The 21142-nt window shown below is 46.2% G+C and overlaps 1 protein-coding gene across 1 annotated transcript in view; it reads right to left on the bottom strand.

Moving 5' to 3' along the window:
- The window catches only part of ADAMTS16 (ADAM metallopeptidase with thrombospondin type 1 motif 16), a 154976-nt gene that overhangs the window by 35329 nt on the left and 98505 nt on the right, over positions 1-21142 (bottom strand). The window contains exon 18 of the mRNA XM_065874064.1: positions 13821-13947. Within this exon, the coding sequence (XP_065730136.1) occupies positions 13821-13947 (127 nt within the window). The remainder of the gene's footprint in view (positions 1-13820; positions 13948-21142) is intronic.

Genomic DNA, 21142 nt, shown 5'->3' with positions numbered 1-21142 from the left:
AAATTTATGCTGTCATGCAGTCCTATTTCATCCTGCAGCATCATTTCTTTGCTGAAATGGGGTCTAGTCTTGAAGGTAGTATTTACTTGAAAATGTAGCTTATCTAAACAAATTAATTTGAGGATCTCTTTGGTTCTGGGAATATTGTTTAAAAATTCATGCATACCTTCAAAGATGCAATGAAACATAGGTAATATTTATTGGAAACTTTATAAATAAAATAAGGACTGCTTAAGCAGAAACACTGCCAAAAACCAGATGATAAAAATCTAAGTTTCAGTAATGATATTCATACTTGTCAAAAAAATCTCATAGCCATGTGATAAAATTAATGCATAAATCTCATTTTCCTTCTAGACCTCAATAATGTTATAAGATCTCTACAACTGGTGAATATGCATGGCGAAACCATGGCTTATGGGTGACTTTGGGATGACAACACATCAAAAGTCAATCAGAACTAAACTGAATTCTCAAGCAAATTCTAATGTGATTTGCAAAATAAATTATTAAATTCCCGTATCAAATTCTAGTCAATGAGTTTGGTCGCCCTCTTAAGCTAAAGCTCTTTCAAGGTTACATGAGTTCACTATACTCATTTGTTCAATTTCCTAGTCCTGTAAGGTCAGTGATTTTTTTTTTTTTTAATTTAGTGAAACGTTTTTTTTTAAGGTGCTGGGGGTGTGGAAGCAGACAAAATGGAGAAAGATTATGGTGGGAAAAAAGTAACTTTTCCTTCCAAAATGACTCAGGTAGCTTTTCAGGGAGCCAAAAGGAGCCATTTCATACTTTACCACGTGGTACCACCTTGTAAGTTGGGTCTGAAACCTTAAGGAACCTCTAGGGGCTCTACAAGTCAGGCGCCCACTTTTGCAGAGGTTGCTATGGAGACAGATGCGTGGCTGAGCATCCCAGCAGCATAGGATGCAGAATTTCTGAGATGGTGGAGGAACTCAGCCCTTTGAGGGGCTACCACTGTGGCACTATGCAGCAAAGGGAGAGCCACCTTTGGCCTCTTCCATCCCCTGCCCTTCCCTCCCCTCCTCTTTGGCCTGCTCATTTCAGACTTGTGGGGTCATCTTTAGGGAAGAAATAAAGGATGGGTCCCCTCCTGCCCTTCCCATATTCACGCTGACTTCTGAATCTGGGAAAGCTGGGGAGGGCACATGCTACTTTTGAAGAGAAGGTTCAGGAACTTTGTCTGACACTATGGCCTTGGACTTCTCATACATTAAAACAAAACAAAACAAAGGGAGACAGTCTTCTTAAAGTATCTTCCTCTAAAAACCTAGTTTATTACAGTGTCATATCATGTCAGGTACCAGGAGCCAAGCTGGACACTTGTCACCTGTTTTCCAGCATAAAAAGAATATGCCTGGTTTCTGAGCATAAATTCAGGCTGATGGCCTGAATTATCATGTGTGACCCACCCCAAGTATACAAACGGTAGAGTTTGTGAATCTTCTCATTAAACCTAAACCCTGTTTAAAAACGCCACTCTCATGAATGAAAGTCACTGGGTGTTGTTAAATAAGATAGGATGATTTATAGTTAAACTGAATATGGAGAGTATATTATTCAACTATGTTGGGGAAGACAGTAACGTGACATTCTGGTAGGTGGACTTGTTAGCAGTCTGAAATGCTTTTTCCTTCTTTTTGGATCCTCACTGTCTATATTTAAGTTATATGATTTTGGTTTCACAAGCCGAATCATCAGGTGAATACGTGATTTTTCTAGGACTGATGCTCAGAATATTTGACATCTTACGCCCGGCTCAGGAGAGGGCTAATCCAAAAAGACCCTGGCAGCTTGAGCCCATGTCTGCCTGGCAGGGAGGCTGCACACAGGCCCTGGATATAGATACTCATCACACACGGGGCACAGAAGAGATGTCTGCAAATCAACATCTCTTTCAGGGAGGTTCCTAGAGAAGAGTGTTCAATATCAATAACTGATTTTGAACTGACAGATAGTTCAAAATACTTGGCCAATATTCAATCAATATTCAAACAGCCATCCTCCTTCCTGCCCTCTGGTCTTGCCCTCCGGAAAATACAACATGAAAAACAAACCAGCTTGGCCTGAAACGACAAATTGGGGATGATTTCAGTCCACTGAACGAACGACCCGGTTCTCTGGTTTCTGAAGTCATGTTTCCTGAGACATGGCTCCTCAGGGTGCAGAGTGCTCCCACGTCCCACACTCCTGGGTGTTCATCTGAAGCTTTTCAGCACAGACATGGGCCTGGAGACTTCCTGCGGGGCAGAGTCACATGCTTCTAGATGCTTCCAGAAAGGGGCAGCGGAGGCCCTTGGGATGCCCATGTGGGTGGCCTCCTGCAGTGGGTGTTCTTGCTTCCTGAACTGAACCACAGACTGACTGCTAGTTTATTCACATTTGGTGTCCAGGTGGGAAATAAAACGCACATCTTTAAACACTGGATAAAAACTAAGCCCTGTTAGATGGAGGTAAAAACGAGGTCACCTGGGGGGAAGAACAGAACGCCACCCCCCTTTCCAGAATTGAATCTACCTGTTTTCCTCGTTTCATTAATTGAGCACTAATCAGTATCTGAAAAATACTAATCATGCATTTTGGCAAAATGCATGTCTGCCAAAATGTGAACCCTCTTAACCGCCAGGAGTTTCTTGGATACACATATTTTTATTGGTGAATCACTGAAATGAGATGAATTATAACCTATTTTTTTTTCTTTTTATCCTAATTCTGGTTAAGCCAAATCTCCCCACCAAATCTGTACCCATGACCTGGGTAATTAGGGTTCAACTTAGGACCTGCAGGCCTAAGTGGGCTCTCAGGGAGATGCCCACCTGAGACTTACGTGGTTGGTCAGGGCACTACCCACCTTGATTGCCCCTTCCCCTCAAGGCAGCAGCTGCTCCTCCCCTCACTCTTAGGTAGTGAAATGGAGCAGGACCCTACGGGGCCTTCCCAGGTCCTCCTCCTGCCTCCTGGTTGTAGAAAAATTTTAGCCAAAGAATGAACTTATTCAGAGAAGTGAGAAGATGCAGAAGCAAAGAAAAAGTCAAACAAGACAAAATAATAATAGTTTAGCCATTCAACAAAGTCAAGGACCTTTAGTTCCTTCTCAAGGGCTGTAGATTATATTCTGAGCCATGTTCTTAAAGCTCTTTTGTAGATACTGATACCTTCACCAGGTGGAAGAATTTAACTACATGATGACCAGATTGTAACCACGACAAAACCTGCACCATCTTACACAATTCTGAGAACTTGGCCTCAAGGAAATGGGAACAAACCAGCCCTGGAACTGAAGATTAACCGTACTTACAACAATCAAGATGTTACTGATCAGATCACTGCATGACTAATTTTGATTTCAGAGCTGACTGAACTGTTTCTGCATGTAGCACCCTCCCTCTGCCTGTGCACGCCTGAAACTCCCCTTTGAAAGCTCTTGCCCTCTGATTGGCAGTGGGGAGTTGGCCTTTGGATATAAGTCCACCTTCTCCCCAGGTTGCCGGCCTCCAGAATAAAGCACATTTTCCTATCCTACCAACACCTGTCTCTCGAGTATTGGCTTTCAGCTGGACCTGCATTTGGTAACAGAAGGACTTGGCTTCCTTCACTGGGAAAACGAACTTCCTCAGCGTCTGGCCATCACCTGTCCTGCTCCCGCCTAGGGCCACCCTCACAGCTGCTGACACATCTGAGCTCTCAGTCCCCTCCCTGATCATTTCCAAAGATGCACGTGCTCGCTGCACCAGCTCTCATGTGAAAACGAGGGACGCAGCAGCCAACCCTCCTGGGCTTCATGGCCATTCCAGGTGCGGTTCTGTCCCTTTGCTTCCCTGTACGGTGAGACTCCGTGGGGACACGCCTGTGCTCATGTGCTCTGCTTTCTCATCTCTCTCTCTCTCAACCCCATGCCTTTGTTCCCACCCCCACTGGAAATGGTCACATGGCGCTGGTGATCCTGACCTTCCTAAACGTTCTCAACACTTGAGGAGCAAGATGTGAGTGGGCCTGGCCTCCAAGGTGATGCACGCTTGGACTCCCTCTCTCTTTCCCGCAGGTGTCTTCTGTCTGCTGTCTGCCTCCTGACCCAGTGCCTTCTCACCCTCCTCAAAGAAAGCACACAGAGAACTCTAGCAATTTTGCCAGTTCTCTATAACTGCTCTGTAAGGAGATTTAATCCAGTTTAAGCTCTGTCACAGTTCGCTTAGCTTTTTTCTATAAGTTACTTATTTCTGAGAGTTTTATAATGATCACGTGTGGGTAATCTCGTATATTTTAAAAGTTACACTGATTTATATGGTTGTTTATTTATTTATATCAAAAAGCAGTGGTGTGAAAGAAGGAGAAAGCCATAAAAGAGCATAAAGAGAACTGTACAAACTCATCAGAAAAGAGTAAAGCCATGGAGCAATCAGATGCAAAGACAAGCCCTGGTAAACGGAGGACACAAATCCTAAATCCAGACCCAAATTTAGTATAAGAGCAGCCATACCTCATATAAATGGGCTAAGCTTGTGTGTAAAAGATATTCTTGATTTGATAAAGTCAAAATCCAACAGAAAATTATTTAATCAAGGTGCAGAGAAACCTAATAATACAGACGTTTAAAAATAAAGGTAATGAAGAAATGTAAGCCAGGTCAAAAATAGGTAAATGGAGGCTAATGACATAATGTTCATTTCTGAAAAAAATAGATCATCCACTGAAAAGCAATATTAGGGATAAGGATGGACATTATTTAATAATAAAGAACAATTCATGCAGAAACCACACGTGCAGAAAACCCTACCTAACAACATAAAGTGGAATTTTAATGTTAACTATAAAGTAAAATTAATAGGAGAAACTGAAAAATAAACAATCTTAATGAGAGATTTTAAAGTATTTCTCTCAGAAACAGACACACAAGATAGACAAAGAGTCAGAACATATTTGAATAAATAAGGAGCTTGACCTGTCATATAAATAACCCTAATACAACCCAAAACACACATTCCTTCATTCCCGCAGAAAATATTTATAAAAACTCCCATTCCTAAGACATAAAGGAAGTCTTGAAAATGCTAAAAATGATATCGTTTTTAACTCTTTCTTTGATCTCAATGTAGTAACATCTGAAATAACAAAAAATTTTCCCTGAAGCCTCAATAAATTTAGAAATGCAAAAAACAATCATTCTAAATAATTCACGGATCAGAGAATAAAACAATGGTGCCTAATCTTACATAAAAACCAACATACTGTGTTCTCTCCCAAAAAAGATATGATTCTGAGAGAAACTTCAGATATTTTCAGAAGCCCTGGTTAGTATACTTGCAGTGAATATACAGATATACATATAGATTTGTAGTAAAATATATTCTATTTATCTATCTACCTACTTACCTATCTAATTGTCATCTATCTATCTCTTCTATTTATTTATCTGTAGATTTGTTTTTCATTTTTGTATTTGAAGCATATGCCATAGTGTATATTATTAGGGGACTTGATGAATTTTAGTTTTGACTTCATATTGAAGTCTGAAGACCAGAATAATAAAAGTATTATGAAAATTTTAGGTGTTATTTAACTTTTATAAGTGAGTTCCAAGTAAGTTCCCTGAAATATAGAAGTATTCCTAAAGTGCCTTTCTGCCTTTGCTCACATAGATAAATATATATATATATATAAACAACAAAATACACAGACACACACATACTGCCACACATGCATGCACTAAAACAAATAAAGCAAAACAAATAAGCAGACAAAAAATGAAACAAAACAAAACCCAAACTGTTTTACAGAAATATGTAAGGCAGAGTTTTAGGTGTGAAATGATGAAGCCAGATCTAAAAAGTTAGCTATAATCTTTATATCCCCACTGCTTCTGCAACGGTGTCCATGTTAATATCTCAGCAACTGAGGAAATAAGTCAAATCAGTCTTGCTTAGGACCAGTTGGTCCATATTTGTAACTTGATTTTCATTGTGAATATATTGTAACAAATATATATACCAGCCTGAATGTATTTTAACCTCATTGTTTTGGTTAAGTGACATCTTTCCTGGAGGAGATAGAGTAAGACATCCTCTTTTATATTGAGATATTGTCACATCGAGGTGATTATACAGTTTCAAGTCGTGACCCTAGCACCTGAACTGGCAACTTCACACTTAAGCTGAATGCTTCTCCAAAGAGTGTCAATTACAGAGATGCTATAACACTTCTGGTTTCCCTGATTAACCATAGAGGGTTAGATGCCTTTTCAAAGGGGGTGCGGTGGAGGGAGGACAAGGCTTCGCAAGAAAAGTGAGGCCCCCTTAGGGAGATGGCGTGTGTGGGCTTGAGCTGCAGCACCGGTGCCCTAGATACAGGCAGGCTCGTTACAAGAAGAACAGGACAGAGAAGCTGGGGAACCCAGAGGACACAGGTTCTGTAAAGCTCTCCTCAGCATTACTTCACGCATCTGCAAGTATTCTTAAGTCCAGCAAAATTGGCGCTCAGCCCGTAAGTGGAAAGAAAATAAGAAAAGATAATTGTACCAAGTACATCCTTCACATCTGCCACTGTGGTGTCACCAGAGAAATCCATGAGTTGAAGTCATTGTCTTCCAAACTCGAGTAATGTATAATTGATTTACTAAAAGAAGAAACATTCCAGTACAGTTTCCAAAGATTCCAGAAAAGAATGTTGACACAGAAGTCGGGCTGCAGGGCAGGGCTGGCTGTATAACTTGCGGAATCCACTGCAAGGTGCAAAATCATGAGGGATTTCAAGTTGGCTGCATCAGAGAATTAAACCAAGAGGCGGACCTTCTGAGCACCGGGACCTGGGTGAACAGGCAGGTCACACACCCAGGAAGCCAGTCCTGTGGCTTGTTTATTCCATCACTCTGCTAATTAAACGAACTGAAATACTCATTTCTGTAGCATCCTGGGAGTTAAACCATTTCACTTATATGGATCACCTCAGTGACCATGAACCTTTTCATTCCCTTGCTAACCTCTACACTACTGGGCATTAATATTTTCAAGGCTTGTATCTAAGAGATGAGACAAAAAAGTTACTGCCCCCTTTCCTGTCACTGGCAGTGTTGCCATAAGAAGATCATTAGTCATAAAGTTCTCCTGGTGCATCTTCTCTGTCATTTCTACCAAATGGATGCAACCAAATGGATGCAGTTACCCGCTTCGGTATCTTGGTCGTAAAAGAAGCAGTTTTGCTGATAGGTTTGTAGAGGGTCAGCAAAGTATCAGCAAAAACAATATGATCATCCAAATATCAAGCAGAGAGGAATACAGAGGGGGCTACATGTGTACTGGGGCGGGGGGCATCCGATGACAGTATGTTTTATCTACACGCTTACTCTGCATTCCTAGAATAATACTGAAGAGAGAGGAAAAGTGTTCGTTTGCCATCTGGAAAGTATTTCCTCTTGTTCCACCTTCAGTCCATGGTCCAGGAAGGCATACAATTAGTGTCTGTGCTTCGAAAACTAGAGAGATAAGATAAATGACAGGAAGAGCCACTCCGTTTAGATAAACTGAGAAATAGAAAGGAAATAAATAGCCGTGTGATTTATAGTTCACGTTTCAAAAGCAAGCTATAAAAATGCCTGATTCTCCCTCAAATGAGCCGTGGGAGAGCCGCACGCTGCCGTCTGTGAGAGGGCTTCCTCCTTGCAGGGCGCTGGCCTCGCTCAGCCCCAGGGGAGCAGCTCTCGAAGTGCTGACGCTCCATTATTTGGCCGTGACGCTCCTGCTGGCCGGAGCCTCGCAGACGTTTTGAGATCCTCCTCCTCCAGCTAGGAGGCTCCTGGACTCCCAGGTCTCTGCCTCGCGGAGATTTACGAGCTGAGACCCCATCCGCGACACCGTGCGTGCGCGCCTTCGACGCGCTGCGCGCACATGTGCTTGGGGAGGGCTCGGGAGGCAAGGGGTTCCCACCAGCGGAGCAGTTTTCCTGTTCTTGTAACTTACAAAGGAGAAGGACTGTGGATTAGCCTATTTTAAAGTCTCCGCTTCGCGGTCCTTTGGCGAGCCTCCTTCACTTCACGTGGAGCTGGAGACGGCACATTGCACCCTGCTGCATCCTCCCTGCCCCGAGTCAATAGAAGAGGTGGGAGGCTGAGGACTGCAGCCACGCAGTGTGGCCACTGTGGCTTTGTGAGGCCGCGGAGAAGCAGGTGGACACGCGGCTCGAGAGGGTCATGGATGGCCGCCTCGCAGGAGCAGTCTAGTAAGAAAGGCAAGGGTTCTGCTTGGACAAATAAAGCTTGGGTTTGCTGCCCACTTAATCAGGGACAAAAAATCATCGGTATTCTGGGCAAGAGAGAAATGTGTCTCACATTTCAGAGGAAAACAAAACAACTTTTAAAATTAAGATCTAGGGGCTTCCCTGGTGGCGCAGTGGTTGAGAGACCGCCTGCCGATGCAGGGTACACGGGTTCGTGCCCCGGTCCGGGAAGATCCCACATGCTGCGGAGCGGCTGGGCCTGTGAGCCGTGGCCGCTGGGCCTGTGCGTCCGAGCCTGTGCTCCGCAACGGGAGAGGCCACAATAGTGAGAGGCCCGCGTACCGCAAAAAAAAAAAAAAAAAAAAAAAAATTAAGATCTATTTTCCCAATTCAACTGTTAAAATGACAATCCACAAGGACTGAGGCATATAATACAGGTTCATTCTTCTGTGTTTGTCATTGATCGTTTTGCTTCACAGACTAATAACTAATGTGAACTTGTTTCTCCTTTTGCAGCAAAAAATAAAACAGCCAAGATTTACTGAGTGTTTTAGAACATGTACTGGGCTAAGAGCTTTTACGTGGATTCCCTCAACAAATCCTGACCTTGTGTTGCCCTGATTATGTACAGGTGGGAGTACCAAGGTGGCAGCTCAGCTCACACCTCCTACCAGGTGCGAGCTGGCAGGCATGGGCTATGCTGCTCTAGCCCCTTAGCATGCTAAGTCCACTCCACCAAAGGACTTGGATGCAGAAGAGCTGTGGGCTGGGAACTGGGAAACTTTGTCCCACCCGGACCATAGACACCTGCGGGCTGGCTTGTCATCAGGCTCCTGCAACTGGCTGGGGGTGAAGCAGAAACCCTGCAGGCGCCCCTCTTGTCCTCCTCAGGGGTCTCCCAGCAGGGACACTTGGCATTAGTTTCACTGCCAGGCTTTCTATTGTCTCCCAAAGCTTTCTCTTTCAGAGGAAATATAAATATCAAAAAATATGAGACGTATAAATCAAAGAGCTCAATAAGGTGGGGGCCTCTGGGTTTTCTGGGGTGATTTGGGTGCCCTCACTGTGTTCTCCACAGGCCGTTCCCATGCACCACTTCCAGCCTCCTCGAGACTGATCCTGTTGCTCCTGAGCTGTGCCTTTTCTTTGCACACAAAGCTCTTGACAGAGTTTACTTGTAAAATTCTACACCAATGAGTTAAGTACAGAATATAAGATATAGAAGAATCCAGAGAACTTGTTGGCTCTGGGTCCCTGGGGTGGGAGGAGGCCAAGTGAGAGGAACAGTGGGCTGAACAGGGGACCTACCGGAAAAACTAGTAGCATACAAATATACATACATTTATAATCTTGCTTAAGGAAACCCAACACCCATTTAAAAATCTTTCTTGGAAGGAATCCATCAGCATGAAGGAGAAGGAGAGACATAACTATGAAGCTTCCTGGGGAGAAGCAGGACCCTGGTCCAGTGTGAAGGAAGGAAGGCAGAGTGATGGGGGTGTCTCAGGTGGCATTGGTGGGAGGAGGGGGTGGCCATTGCCTGAGCCCATCTCTGAGGTCTGAGGTCCTGGGCCAAGAGTGTGGGCTGGAGAATAAGAAAGCTGGAGGAGACAGGAGGTGATGTAATATCACTGTCCTGCGAGGGACCAGATGCCCAGGGAAGGGTGAGAGGACTGCCTGCCATCCTGGACGGCCAGGGAAGCCGGTGACCGTACATTCAGAGTGAGAACGTGGGCTTGTGATCTTCTGGCAGCATTAAGCTCCCGAGCTCCACAGGCAGCAGAGTGAGTGATGAGAGAGGTGTCGCCAGGCTGGGTTTTCTGGGCAAGTGGAGTTGGACAAGGGGGTTAAAGCCTGGACACCTGGTGAGACAGGAGGACACCTCGAGCATGGATCTATCTGGGAGCCCAGGAGCTGCAAAGACAAAGAGGTCATGGCCAGGGCAGGGTGTTTAGAAACAAGGTGTCACAGGGGCAGCAGGTAGGAGGCAGGAGAGGGCTCAGCTGCCCCAACAGAGATCACGGAAGCACAGCTCAAACATGGGAGGGAGCACTTCCCCTTCACACGGAGGGCTGGGCTGGAGACATGGGGCGGAGGGGGGCAGCTCTGCCCCAGGGAGTCATCAGGGATGCTGTCTTGTGACTCCACATGCTTTGTCGGGTCTGGAGCTGACTAAGGCCAGCTCTGCTACTGCTCAGGAGAGGGGACAGGAGGGGAGGAAGTAGAGCTTCTGCAGGACTCCCTTAAAGGCACCTGCATCTCTTCGGCTCGCATCCCATTGGCTGACGATGATCTAGGAGGGGGATGGGGAACGTCCACCAGGGCATCCGTGCATGAGTGTGAGAATGTGTGTGAGCATGGGTGTGTGAGTGTGTGTGTCTGGGGTTCTATTAACAAAGACAAGAAAGAGGAAATGTGCATGGAGGAGCGCTGCCTGGCAGTCCTTGCTGACGGCAGGAGTGAGAGGCTGGGACAGGACTGGAGAGTCAGGGAGCGCGATCACTCACATGGATGCTAATGGCCACAGGCGGCTCTGGTGACCGAAAGCATCTGATGAGACCTCAGTCCTTAAAGCTATGGCTCATCAAGAATAATACAAGCTCTCTCACTCTTGGGGCAGATCTTGAAGGAGGCTGTCCTAGGGCGGGTACTTTACGTGAGAGACACGTGTAAAAATACAAATAAGGCTTATTACAGATTACGAGAGAGTTGACGAAGCAGCGTCTTATTTCTCAATGGCAGCATACAAACAGGACTGGCTGGGCTCACCTACAAGACCCCCCAAGGGGGAGTGGGGTCACAGAGCTTCGTACTTAGGGCATACGTCTGTGTGTTTTCTCTTTGTCAACTCACAGCTGAGGAAACCGAGGCACCAGGAGGTGAAGCCACTTTCCCGAGACTATGCCAGAGGCCTGGAGTTCTTGCCTTGGCCCATGGGACCCTGGTTCATCCCTGAATTCTACAAGCATTTATTGAGAGACAGGCGCAGCTCCTGTCCCTCAGGATACGACAGTAGACAAAACTAACATCTGACCCTGGAGAGATTTTCTGGAATCAATGAGCACGAAAATTCTATACCAGGAACAAAGATTTATCTAAACAGACCCAAGAGATGATGATGATGGTCATGGATAATGGTTGAGAGTAAGGACAGTTTTGCCTGACCACGTAAGGTATGCTAGAGTTCTATCACTGAAATCCAATAACCAATAATCCAATCCCATAAGTGACCTTTGTGGAAAGTGATATTTCTGGCGCACTTACACGGGACCAGACGCTGGTAGAAGCAGCCTGCCATCTGGAGTAACACTGAACAGACAGCAGCTGGGCATCACTTAAATGCCTCCCCTAAGGGTTCAGTACAAGGAGGAAGCCCAGGAGAGGGAGGGAGGGGACCCCCCAGCTTTCTCCCCACACCACGGGGTGGAGGCCGTCCTCGGAGAAGCATCAGTTTCTGGCTACCGTGGCTGCCTCTGCTTCCCCTGCCCTCTCAGGGCTGCCGGCCATTCCTGCATCCTGGGCTGAGTCCTGCACGGTTTGGAGATGCAGAGGGGCCTATTCAGGGTGTCCCAACCACCACTTCGCATCTGAGTTATGGGATGCTTAAAATCACGAAGCTGGAAGCCGAGGAGTGGGTGACTTAGCCCGGGGCTGGGGTGAGTGTTCACTTGAGTCCCTTGTAATGAGCTTCACCAAAGCCACCTGGGCAGCTTGGACTACAAGGGGATGAGCCACTCACACGATCCCAGGGAGAGATTCCATGCAAGAACTAAATATTCCCAATCAGCCTGAGCTTTAACATTCTGATGGATTTAGTCCCAAGTCACCAGTAACTTTAGTTTCCCCTGCACATAAAAGTCACACGCACAGACACACCCCTCTTTGTCTAAATTAGTGAGGTTTTTCGGCTTTTCAACACTGTTAACTAGTTGCCTTGAGGCACCCTGGATTCCTCTGACTTAGCAAGAACTCGGCGCACTATGGAAAGAGAACCCCAGTGCCTGCAGCAGTGCTCTTAACATCCTTCTCCCCAAGGCTCCTTGGAGATGTATGATCAGAGGTCACAGTGAGGTCCACGCTGTGTTACCTGGAACACAGGTGCAGAACCAGCTGTCCGGGGAGAAGGGGTCAAGTTGGTGCAACACCTCAGCGGACCCTGGGAGCCCTGGCTGTCTGGCCCCTTGTTTCCTTCGGACAGGAGGTTCATTTTGCAGAAGTGGTGCTGTGCTATATCTTCCTTGGTTGACCGGGGGCTTCATTTCGTAAACCATCCTGGACGGTGTGCACTTGGCGTGTCGCTTCAAGCACAGAAGGAGCCCACAGTGGCTGAGCTTCTGTCTGCCGTCCAGCCCTGCGCAGACCGTGGGGGCACCCGGCTGGCTGCAGGATCGCTGACGGGTGAAGCGAGGACCAGGTTGGGTATCAGTTCCAGGAGCTCCTTCGGTCCCAGAAAAACCCCCAGGTGGGCCTCCAATGCCTCGGTGGGTGATGGGCCTCAGGCGCTAAATTCCTTTTGCAAATACTGACCCATCTCTCTGGCTCATTACCAGGCTGTGGGGCGTGGTAGCCGAGGATTCCGGCTGAGTCGGGCCACTGGCCCTCTGAGAGGACACATCTTCCCAAGGAGGCCCCGCTCCCCTCACAGCGGTGGGGGGCAAGGTCCCGGCCTCTCAGATGCTGGTCTGTGTCCGCCATCTCTACCCTAAGTGAGGGACCAGGGACCCACAAACTCAGAGAGAAGGGAGACGGTGCCTCCCTCCCTCCTGGGTTTTACTGTCTCTGGGGGAGGCACCCAAGCTTTCTGCTTTTGAGGCTCAGCTCAAACAGAGCCACCCCCTGTGGATCTTTAAAATCAGGACGTATGAGATCACATGTGTTGTGGCGGGTACCTCCGCCGTCTGAAGGGTCTAGCGGGCCTTTCATCCCATAAAAATGTTACTCAGATGATTTCCACAGCCCCTCTGTGAAGATGAAGCAAGTGAGGAGCAGACAGACTACGGACAAGCCCAGGGAGTGATGGCTGAGGAGGGCAGGGCAGAGGACCACGGCTGCCTCCTAGGGGTCCTTCCCAACCCCCGTGTCAGGGAACCTGAGCTTTCTTCGGAAACGTGGAGGGGCGGCAGTACTGGGGACAGGTGAGTAGGATGACAGAGCCCTGCTTTCTGTGGCCCGTCCCACAAGTGTGCAGCGTCCACATTCCCTCTACAGCCTGGACAGGCCTCGCCAGCGGGTTCTTCTAACAGGTTTCACTCAGTAAGAAAAGGAAACGCCAGCGAAGGGGATAGAGGCTGCGAGGGAGAATGTTCCTACGTCCACAGCACACCACCCCTCCCACAGCCTGCACTGAGTAAGACAGAACAAGCGCCATCTACTACGAGACCTTCGCTCCCACTGACAAGGCCTTGCAGGCTGTTTCCAGCCCCGGTGCACTTTATTTGGCTCACCTGTTCAGGCAGTTCTTGTTCCTTTTGCCTCTGCTGTCACGGATTATGTGGCAGTGGTTGGCACTTCTGTTCCCCAGACTCAGGAGCACCAAGGCCTCAGCATTATATCTGCCAAACCCTGGTACCCATTCAGAGGAACATGGCAGTTCTTACCTGGGGGGACAGGCGGACACTTTGCAAGGCATGACCCCTGTGACAGGCCGGGTGTCGGGGCTGCAGAGTGATGCATTCACCGGGAACCTCAGGTCTCTGTAGCAGCCTGCTCTGGTGCTCATCTGCCCTGTGAGAGAGTGGAGTGCACAGTGAAGACTCACAAACATGCCCTGTGGTAAAAGGCAGACGAAGAGCTAAGGAAATCTCCTGAAAAAATCTTTACTGTATTGGCACGTCTTTGCATTAATGGCCTTTGGCTGACTACTAATATTCTACTTTTCTGGCCTGTCTTGGTGATTTCTATCAGGGAATTGCATCAATTCTAGGATGGCTTGTATCTTCCCCCTACATTTTAACATCTTCTAACGTGTGTCTTGTTATGGGTGCCAACATATATTTGACAAAACAATCTTTTGGTTCTTTTCTATTGTTTCCGGAATTGGAAACACTGGACATTTTTTTCAAAACAAACCCATATTAAGTACACTCACTTGTGCTTCTCAGTGAGAGGGCACAACAGGAAATGATCGGTAATAAACCAGAAAGAAATACAGACAACAAAGTGATAAGCGCTTCCCCACCAGAGAATTCACAGAGCAAAATACCTCCAGGGTTGCAGCCGGATGGTGACCTTTTCACAACAATGGCTCGGATGTTGCCTCAAATGAGGTCAACGGAAATGAAAGTTGGTCTGATTCTCAGCTCCATTTATATCCCCAGGGCTACTCAGGCTTTCTGAGCATCTCTCAATATGTTCGATATTTCAATTCATTAAATTTACTGAAAAAGGTACCAATGGGGCTTCCCTGGCAGTCCAGTGGTTAAGATTCTGCCCTTCCAATGCAAGGGGTGCAGGTTTGTTCCCTGGCTGGGGAACTAAGATCCCACGTGCCATAGGGCATGGCCAAAAAATAAATAATTTTTTAAAAAGGAACCATTACTTACAGCAGGGTACCTAGACTAGTCAGAATCACAGAGACAGAAAGTAGAAGGGTGGTTGCCAGGGGATGGGGGATGAGGGGCTGGGGAGGTGTCTCATAGGCAGAGTTTCAGTTTGGGAAGATGGAAAAGATCTGGAGATGGATGGTGGTGACATTTGTGGTTAAAATGGTTCAAAAGTGGTTAAAATGGTACACTTTATATCATATATAATATATATCATATATTTTACCACAATACAAAAGGGCTGTAAATAGATATATATCTTGAAGGATGAAGTTAAGGAGTTCATTCAGTGAAAAGGAACACAAAAAAAGAAAGAAAAAGAACGAAACCAGTGTCAATTTTAAAAATTAGCACAGTTAATATTAAGATTTAAAATGATTTTTATTGCTGTGCTTGGAAAATGGATGCAGTCCTCCTGTCCATGAGGCCCATCTGTTTTACTTCCTCTGCAGTCAAGGCTGCACTGCTCAGAATGACCTGCATCCAACTTGGTCCCCACAGGCAGATGACCAGAGGTGTCTCATAAAGGAAGGGACCCAAGACATGGTTTCAGAGGACCAAAGCCACAGGCTGGCAACTCCATGCTCAACAGCATCTAATGCTCGGTTCTCTATGAAACCGAGTCCCTTACTTAAAGAACACTAAAAGTCTCTAAGATATATGTGGAAACAAGTTTGACATTTGGCTTTGCGTTGTCGAAAGGAATAAGGCAAGTCGATGGGGAAAGTTCCCTTCTCTAGAGAATCAGTTTCCTTGATCAGTAGAGGGAAAAGAGCCCTCCTGGGTCCCAAGCACAGATCTCATTCATCTGAGCCCCAGACCACTTCCTGCCTTGGGTATGGCCCTGTCGGCGCTGATGGAGGACATCAGAGGTGACATAGGACCCTTGTGGTTTTGTGCGATTATTCAGCTCTCTGCCAACTTGACACAATCATATTTTAACCAAGTTAAACAGTTTTTATTTGATGCACCCCAGTGAGGATTTCACAACTGTATCTTCCTGATTTTAATGGTCTCTCATCAGGAACAGCATATTAAAAGTGACTTTGATAAAGGTCATGGAATATTTCTGCAGAAATCTAAGAAAATTTACTTAAACATGTTGAGAAACTTGAAAGTGAGTATTTCTATGAAAGAACAAGATTTAAGTCACATACAGCAAGTGTCCCGGAGCAGTAACGGGAAGAAGGTCAAGGTGAACCTCAGTCCCACGAGGCAGAAGAATGATAATAAAAAAGAATATTTCCAGGCTCTGCTAAGACTGAAGCCGTGGCATTTGTTCTAATATATAGATTTAGTAAAATCAAAGATGGGCTTGGTGACCTGTGTAGCAAGGCCATGGAGCCCTCGTGGCCACAGCTTTCCTGGGGACGGGGGGAACCAAGAGGCACATCAGGCAACGCAACCCACTGACACCTGCTGGGCTTCACTGTGGAAGGAAGCACATATCGGAAATCCATCTCTTTCAGGGTCCTTGATGTGGTACCAAGCCAGCTGTGTGCCCTGTCACCACGTCACACACAGAACAGACGCAAACACGCAGTGATGGGCACTGGAGGAAGGTCCCTCACGTCCTACACTCCAAGCCTTGCACAGGTTCGCCCTCGTCCACTTTCCTGGAGGCGCTTTCCTGGGCATCACCCTGACTGCACGTGGCGATGGATTACTGACCTGCCCCCGTCTCCTGCCCTGCACCCGCTCTTAGCCCCTATGTCCCTAGGCTGCCTCCTGGACTCACAGACCTGGCTGTCTAACAGATGCACAAATACATAAACATCCATTTCAAAGCAGGCTTCCTCCAGCCCCACCTGTCCGGGTCTCTGTGTGTTCAAGGGATCAGTCTTGTAGTCCCCTGCCCCCCACGCCCATGCCTTACTCCAGGCATTCCTCCTTCAAGTCCAGCTGTTGGACTGATACCACAGATACTTCCTTCACACACGCACACGCACACACACACACACACACACACACACACATGCTCATGCCACTCCCAGGTTAAAAGTTTGTTTTTCTCTTTTTAAGCTGGAGACTTCCCAGCCTTGTCCTCCAGCTCTGCTGCATCCCTGTCATGCCGACATCCCCCCTGGTCCTCTGACTCTCAGCTGTTTCTCTACCTGGAATACGGTCCCCCACTGCCACACCCGGCAGAAGGCTTCTTATCCCTTTAAGTCAGACCCACATCCCCCTGCCTCTGAACTCCCATGCTCCCTGACTTGAGAGCACATCTGAATTCTCTGGTAGTTTAAACACAGAGTCCTGGCCACCTCAGAGCCTTGGATTCAGCAGGCGTCGGGTGGGGGCTGTGGATTTACATTTCTAACCGATGCCCAGGTGCTGCTGGCACTGCTGCCCTGTGGACCACACTTTGAGAACCGCGCTTTATGCAATATCCAAGGCCACCACTTTTATGTCTCAGGTCACAGAGCCGTGATATACACGTAGTAAAGAATAAATACCTGGTCTTTGTCCCTGGTTCTTGGCACACAGCTCCTAGAACCTTTGGAGTGTCTTTTGTGTGCCGCTGAGCTGGCGGGTGGCGGGGTCCCTTCACAGCTTATGGACGGGGCTGGACCCCAGAAGCATCAAGGCATGATTAGAGGGTTTCAGCCCAATCCTGGGCCTCTGGGGAGGGGAAAGGGGCTGGAAATTTAGTTCAGTTACCAATGACCAATGATTTAATCAATCCTGTGTAATGAAATCTCCATGGAAACCCCTAAACAATGTGTTCAGAGAGCTTCCAGGAAGATGGCACACCCCGGCTTCATGGGGTCCAGAACCCTTCCCAACCTCTCCCTGTGTATCTCTTCATCTCGCCGTTCCCTGGTGTCTTTTACAATAAACCAGTGACAGTAAGTAAGTAAAGTGCCTTCATTAGGTCTGTGAGCTGGTGTAGCAAATTACTGAACCTGAAACGGGGGGGGAGTGGGTAGGAGAGTGTAGAACCCACAGCTTTGTAGCCAAGTCAGACAGAAGTGTGGGTGCCCTGGCATGCAAATGGCATGCAAATGGCATCTGAAGTGGGAGCAGTGCTGTGGGACTGAGCCCTTCACCTGTGGGGTCTGATGGTGACTCTACGTAGTTAGTACCGGAGTTAGATTAATGCAGGACACCCCGTTGGAAGCTGGAAAATCTGACAATGCTGGTTGGTGTGGACAAAACCCACACATTTGGTGTCCGGAGTGTTGTGAGTAAAGACAGTTCCTGCCAGGCTAGCCCAGGTTTGTGCTCATTTGTCCTAGAAAAATGGTAAGCAACCCTTTTCCCTCTCAGTAGCATCCAGGTTTGGGTAAGACATTATATGGTGAACCTAATGTCAAAGTTCAGTGGACATATATGTGTCATCCCTTAGATCAAATTTCCTGAGAGCGGAGAGTACAACCTGCCTGGATTGATTTGCTCCCACACTTATTAGGCAGTTTTTCAGCCATCGACCAATTTCATTATATTCAGTAACTTCTAAGCCCCAGCAAGTTAATACAGTCAGCTCTCCTGGTCCAAGGGTTCCGAATCTGCTGATTCAACCAACTACAGATGGAAAAAAATCAGAAAAACAATCCCAGAAAGTTCTAAAAAAACAAACTTGAATTTTCCTTGTGCCAGCAACCATTTACCTAGCATTTACCAAGTATTTACAACTATTTAGGTAGCATTTACATTCTATTAGGTATTATAAGCCATCTAGAGATGATTTAAAGTACGTGGGGGGATGTGCATAGGTTATTTGCAAATACCACCTCATTTTATATAAGGGACTTGAGCATCTGCAGATTTTGGTATCCATGCAGGTTCCTGGAACCAACAGGGAAGGATGACTGTAGTGAGTTAATAATATTTGGCAAAAAGAATCATCCAAGTAAGGGTATATTCTCTTCTTTATACAGTACTTAGGATGAACTAGGCACAGTTTTGATGACTGACCCATGTATCAATGCAGAGACGAAATCTGAATCAATGTTTTATGAGTCTACTTTTCCACTTGCTAACAGGGAATAAGAGACTATTAAATTAAAAAAAAGAAACACATGTCATTTTAAAGCTGTTCTGTAGGGAATCTTGTGAACTCCATTAAATTAAATCCTGCGAACTCCTTGAAATTAAGCCAGATAATCTTAATGACCCAATTTACATGAGGACCTACTGAACAAGAGTACCATTTTCTAAAACTGCTGGTTGTCAGTTCTAATAGTAGAGAAGGAAAATTAATCTTTTCTCTCCACTTATATGACAATTTAAAAGTCAATTTTTAAAAAAATTCTTTAACCAAAATCTTCTGGCTTTTTAGGTGTGACTCTATGAATAATGTCTTCAGTTTGGTTTCCAGTTTTGAGATTGAAGACTTGTGAAATTCAATGCTTATGCTCAAGTCTTAACAAAGAATCAGGCCTTAATGAACACTGATGGTCCTGAGTGAGGTACAGGCTCTCGATCAAGCAAATAGGAAATTGTTTTTCTTTGAAATAGAAACATAACTTTACTTTATTAATGTATTCATTTTTCTTTCTTAGTGGAGACATTTGTTTGACCTTGGTGTCAGCCAAGTCCCAAACTTTTACCAGTTAATCGGATAAGAGGGAAATCTAGATCTAGTCATTCATAGAATAATTTAGTAACAATGTGATAGAAAAAATATAACCCAAAGAAAAACACTGAATTTGTCCAATGCATGTCCAAGTTCTGACTCTGCCAGTTATTTTTATTTTTATTTTTTTGCGGTACGCGGGCCTCTCACTGTTGTGGCCTCGCCCGTTGTGGAGCACAGGCTTTGGACGCGCAGGCTCAGCGGCCATGGCTCACGGGCCCAGCTGCTCCGCGGCATGTGGGATCTTCCCGTACCGGGGCACGAACCCGTGTCCCCTGTATCGGCAGGCGGACTCTCAACCACTGCGCCACCAGGGAAGCCCTGTCAGTTAATTCTTTCAGCTGGTGACACTGGAGACCTTTCATTTTTCTTAGTGGGACACTACTGACATTTTAGGTACCAGTATTACTTGTGCAGCATGGTTGTCATATCATAAGACTTTTAGCACCCCTGGATCTGCCCACTAGATGCTGAAAGCAACCCACCCCCACTCATCATGGCAACTAAAATGCCTGAGCACATTTCCAAATGCTCCTTCTGAAAGACAGTACAGTCTTCAGTGGAGGACACTGATGGGCCACAAGCAGATAAGGAAGAAAGGGAAAATGTAGAGTGTTGCCTGGAAATTTTAAGCAATTAGTGGAAGTAGGACAAAACAGGAGAGTGATCATCAGGTTCACAGCAAAATTCATTTAAGAAAATGGCAAAAATGCTATAAAACAGAATTTACGGTGTGTAGCTAAAAGTAAGATTCAGAGGGTATTTTCATGGCCTTAAATACTTATATTGATAAAAATAGGTATGAATGGAAATAAATGAAGCCAATACTTAATTACAGCGCTAAAAGAAAGGATAGATCAAGGAAGCAGAAAGAAGGAACTGATATAGATTGGAACAAAAGTCAATATATTAGAAAATGAACAGACATCAGTATATTTGGATGCAGACAAAAATGTGAAGCAGAAGTTAATATGTTAGGGGAGAGAAAATGGTGAATCCAGGAGCTGATGTTTTGGGGGAGGGGGCTACCCTCAAGCATAACAACCTACAACCCAGCTCACTCCTCTCTTTCCTGCTCTTCCCTCAATTACAGGGGCTCCATGTCAACACTGCAGTCTTTACATCTCTTGTCTATGAGGCTGTCGGGGAGATCCCACCAATGAGAAGTACGAGCACAGGATGTGGACAGAGCCACAGCATCATGTCCCTGGCAGAGAGGATAAACACTGGCTTTGGCAGATGTGAGGTCTGCAGTAGTCTCCAGACATTTTCCTGGGAAGCACCTGCTCCAATGCTGGCTTAACTCTAATCCTTACCAGGAATTTCTGGAATGTTCCACACCTTCCACCTCTTTAATAGCCAGAGCAACTGAGAGCTACATGGGTCTGTCTCTGACCTTTACTCCTCCAACTTCTTCAGCTATTCTGTAAGTACATGATCCTTTATATTAAAAACCTTCCTGCTTGAAATGCCTAGTGTGTTTTCTGCTTTCCTGGCTAAACTGTCACTGACATACTAACTTAATGAAGAAAATAAACAATAAGCACACATACATAAAATAAGAAATGAGAGACTTCCCTGGTGGCACAGTGGTTAAGAGTCTGCCTGCCAATGCAGGGGAAGTGGGTTCAATCCCTGGTCCAGGAAGATCCCACATTCCACTGAGCAACTAAACCCTTGCGCCACAACTACTGAGCCTATGCTCTAGAGCCCACGAGCCAAAACTACTGAGCCCATGTGCCACAATTACTGAAGCCCACACGCCTAGAGCCCGGGCTCCACAACAAGAAAAGCCACT

Source organism: Phocoena phocoena, chromosome 3 (assembly GCF_963924675.1).
Source record: "Phocoena phocoena chromosome 3, mPhoPho1.1, whole genome shotgun sequence".
Lineage (NCBI taxonomy): Eukaryota > Metazoa > Chordata > Mammalia > Artiodactyla > Phocoenidae > Phocoena > Phocoena phocoena.
This window is presented reverse-complemented; position numbering and strand designations above follow the sequence as displayed.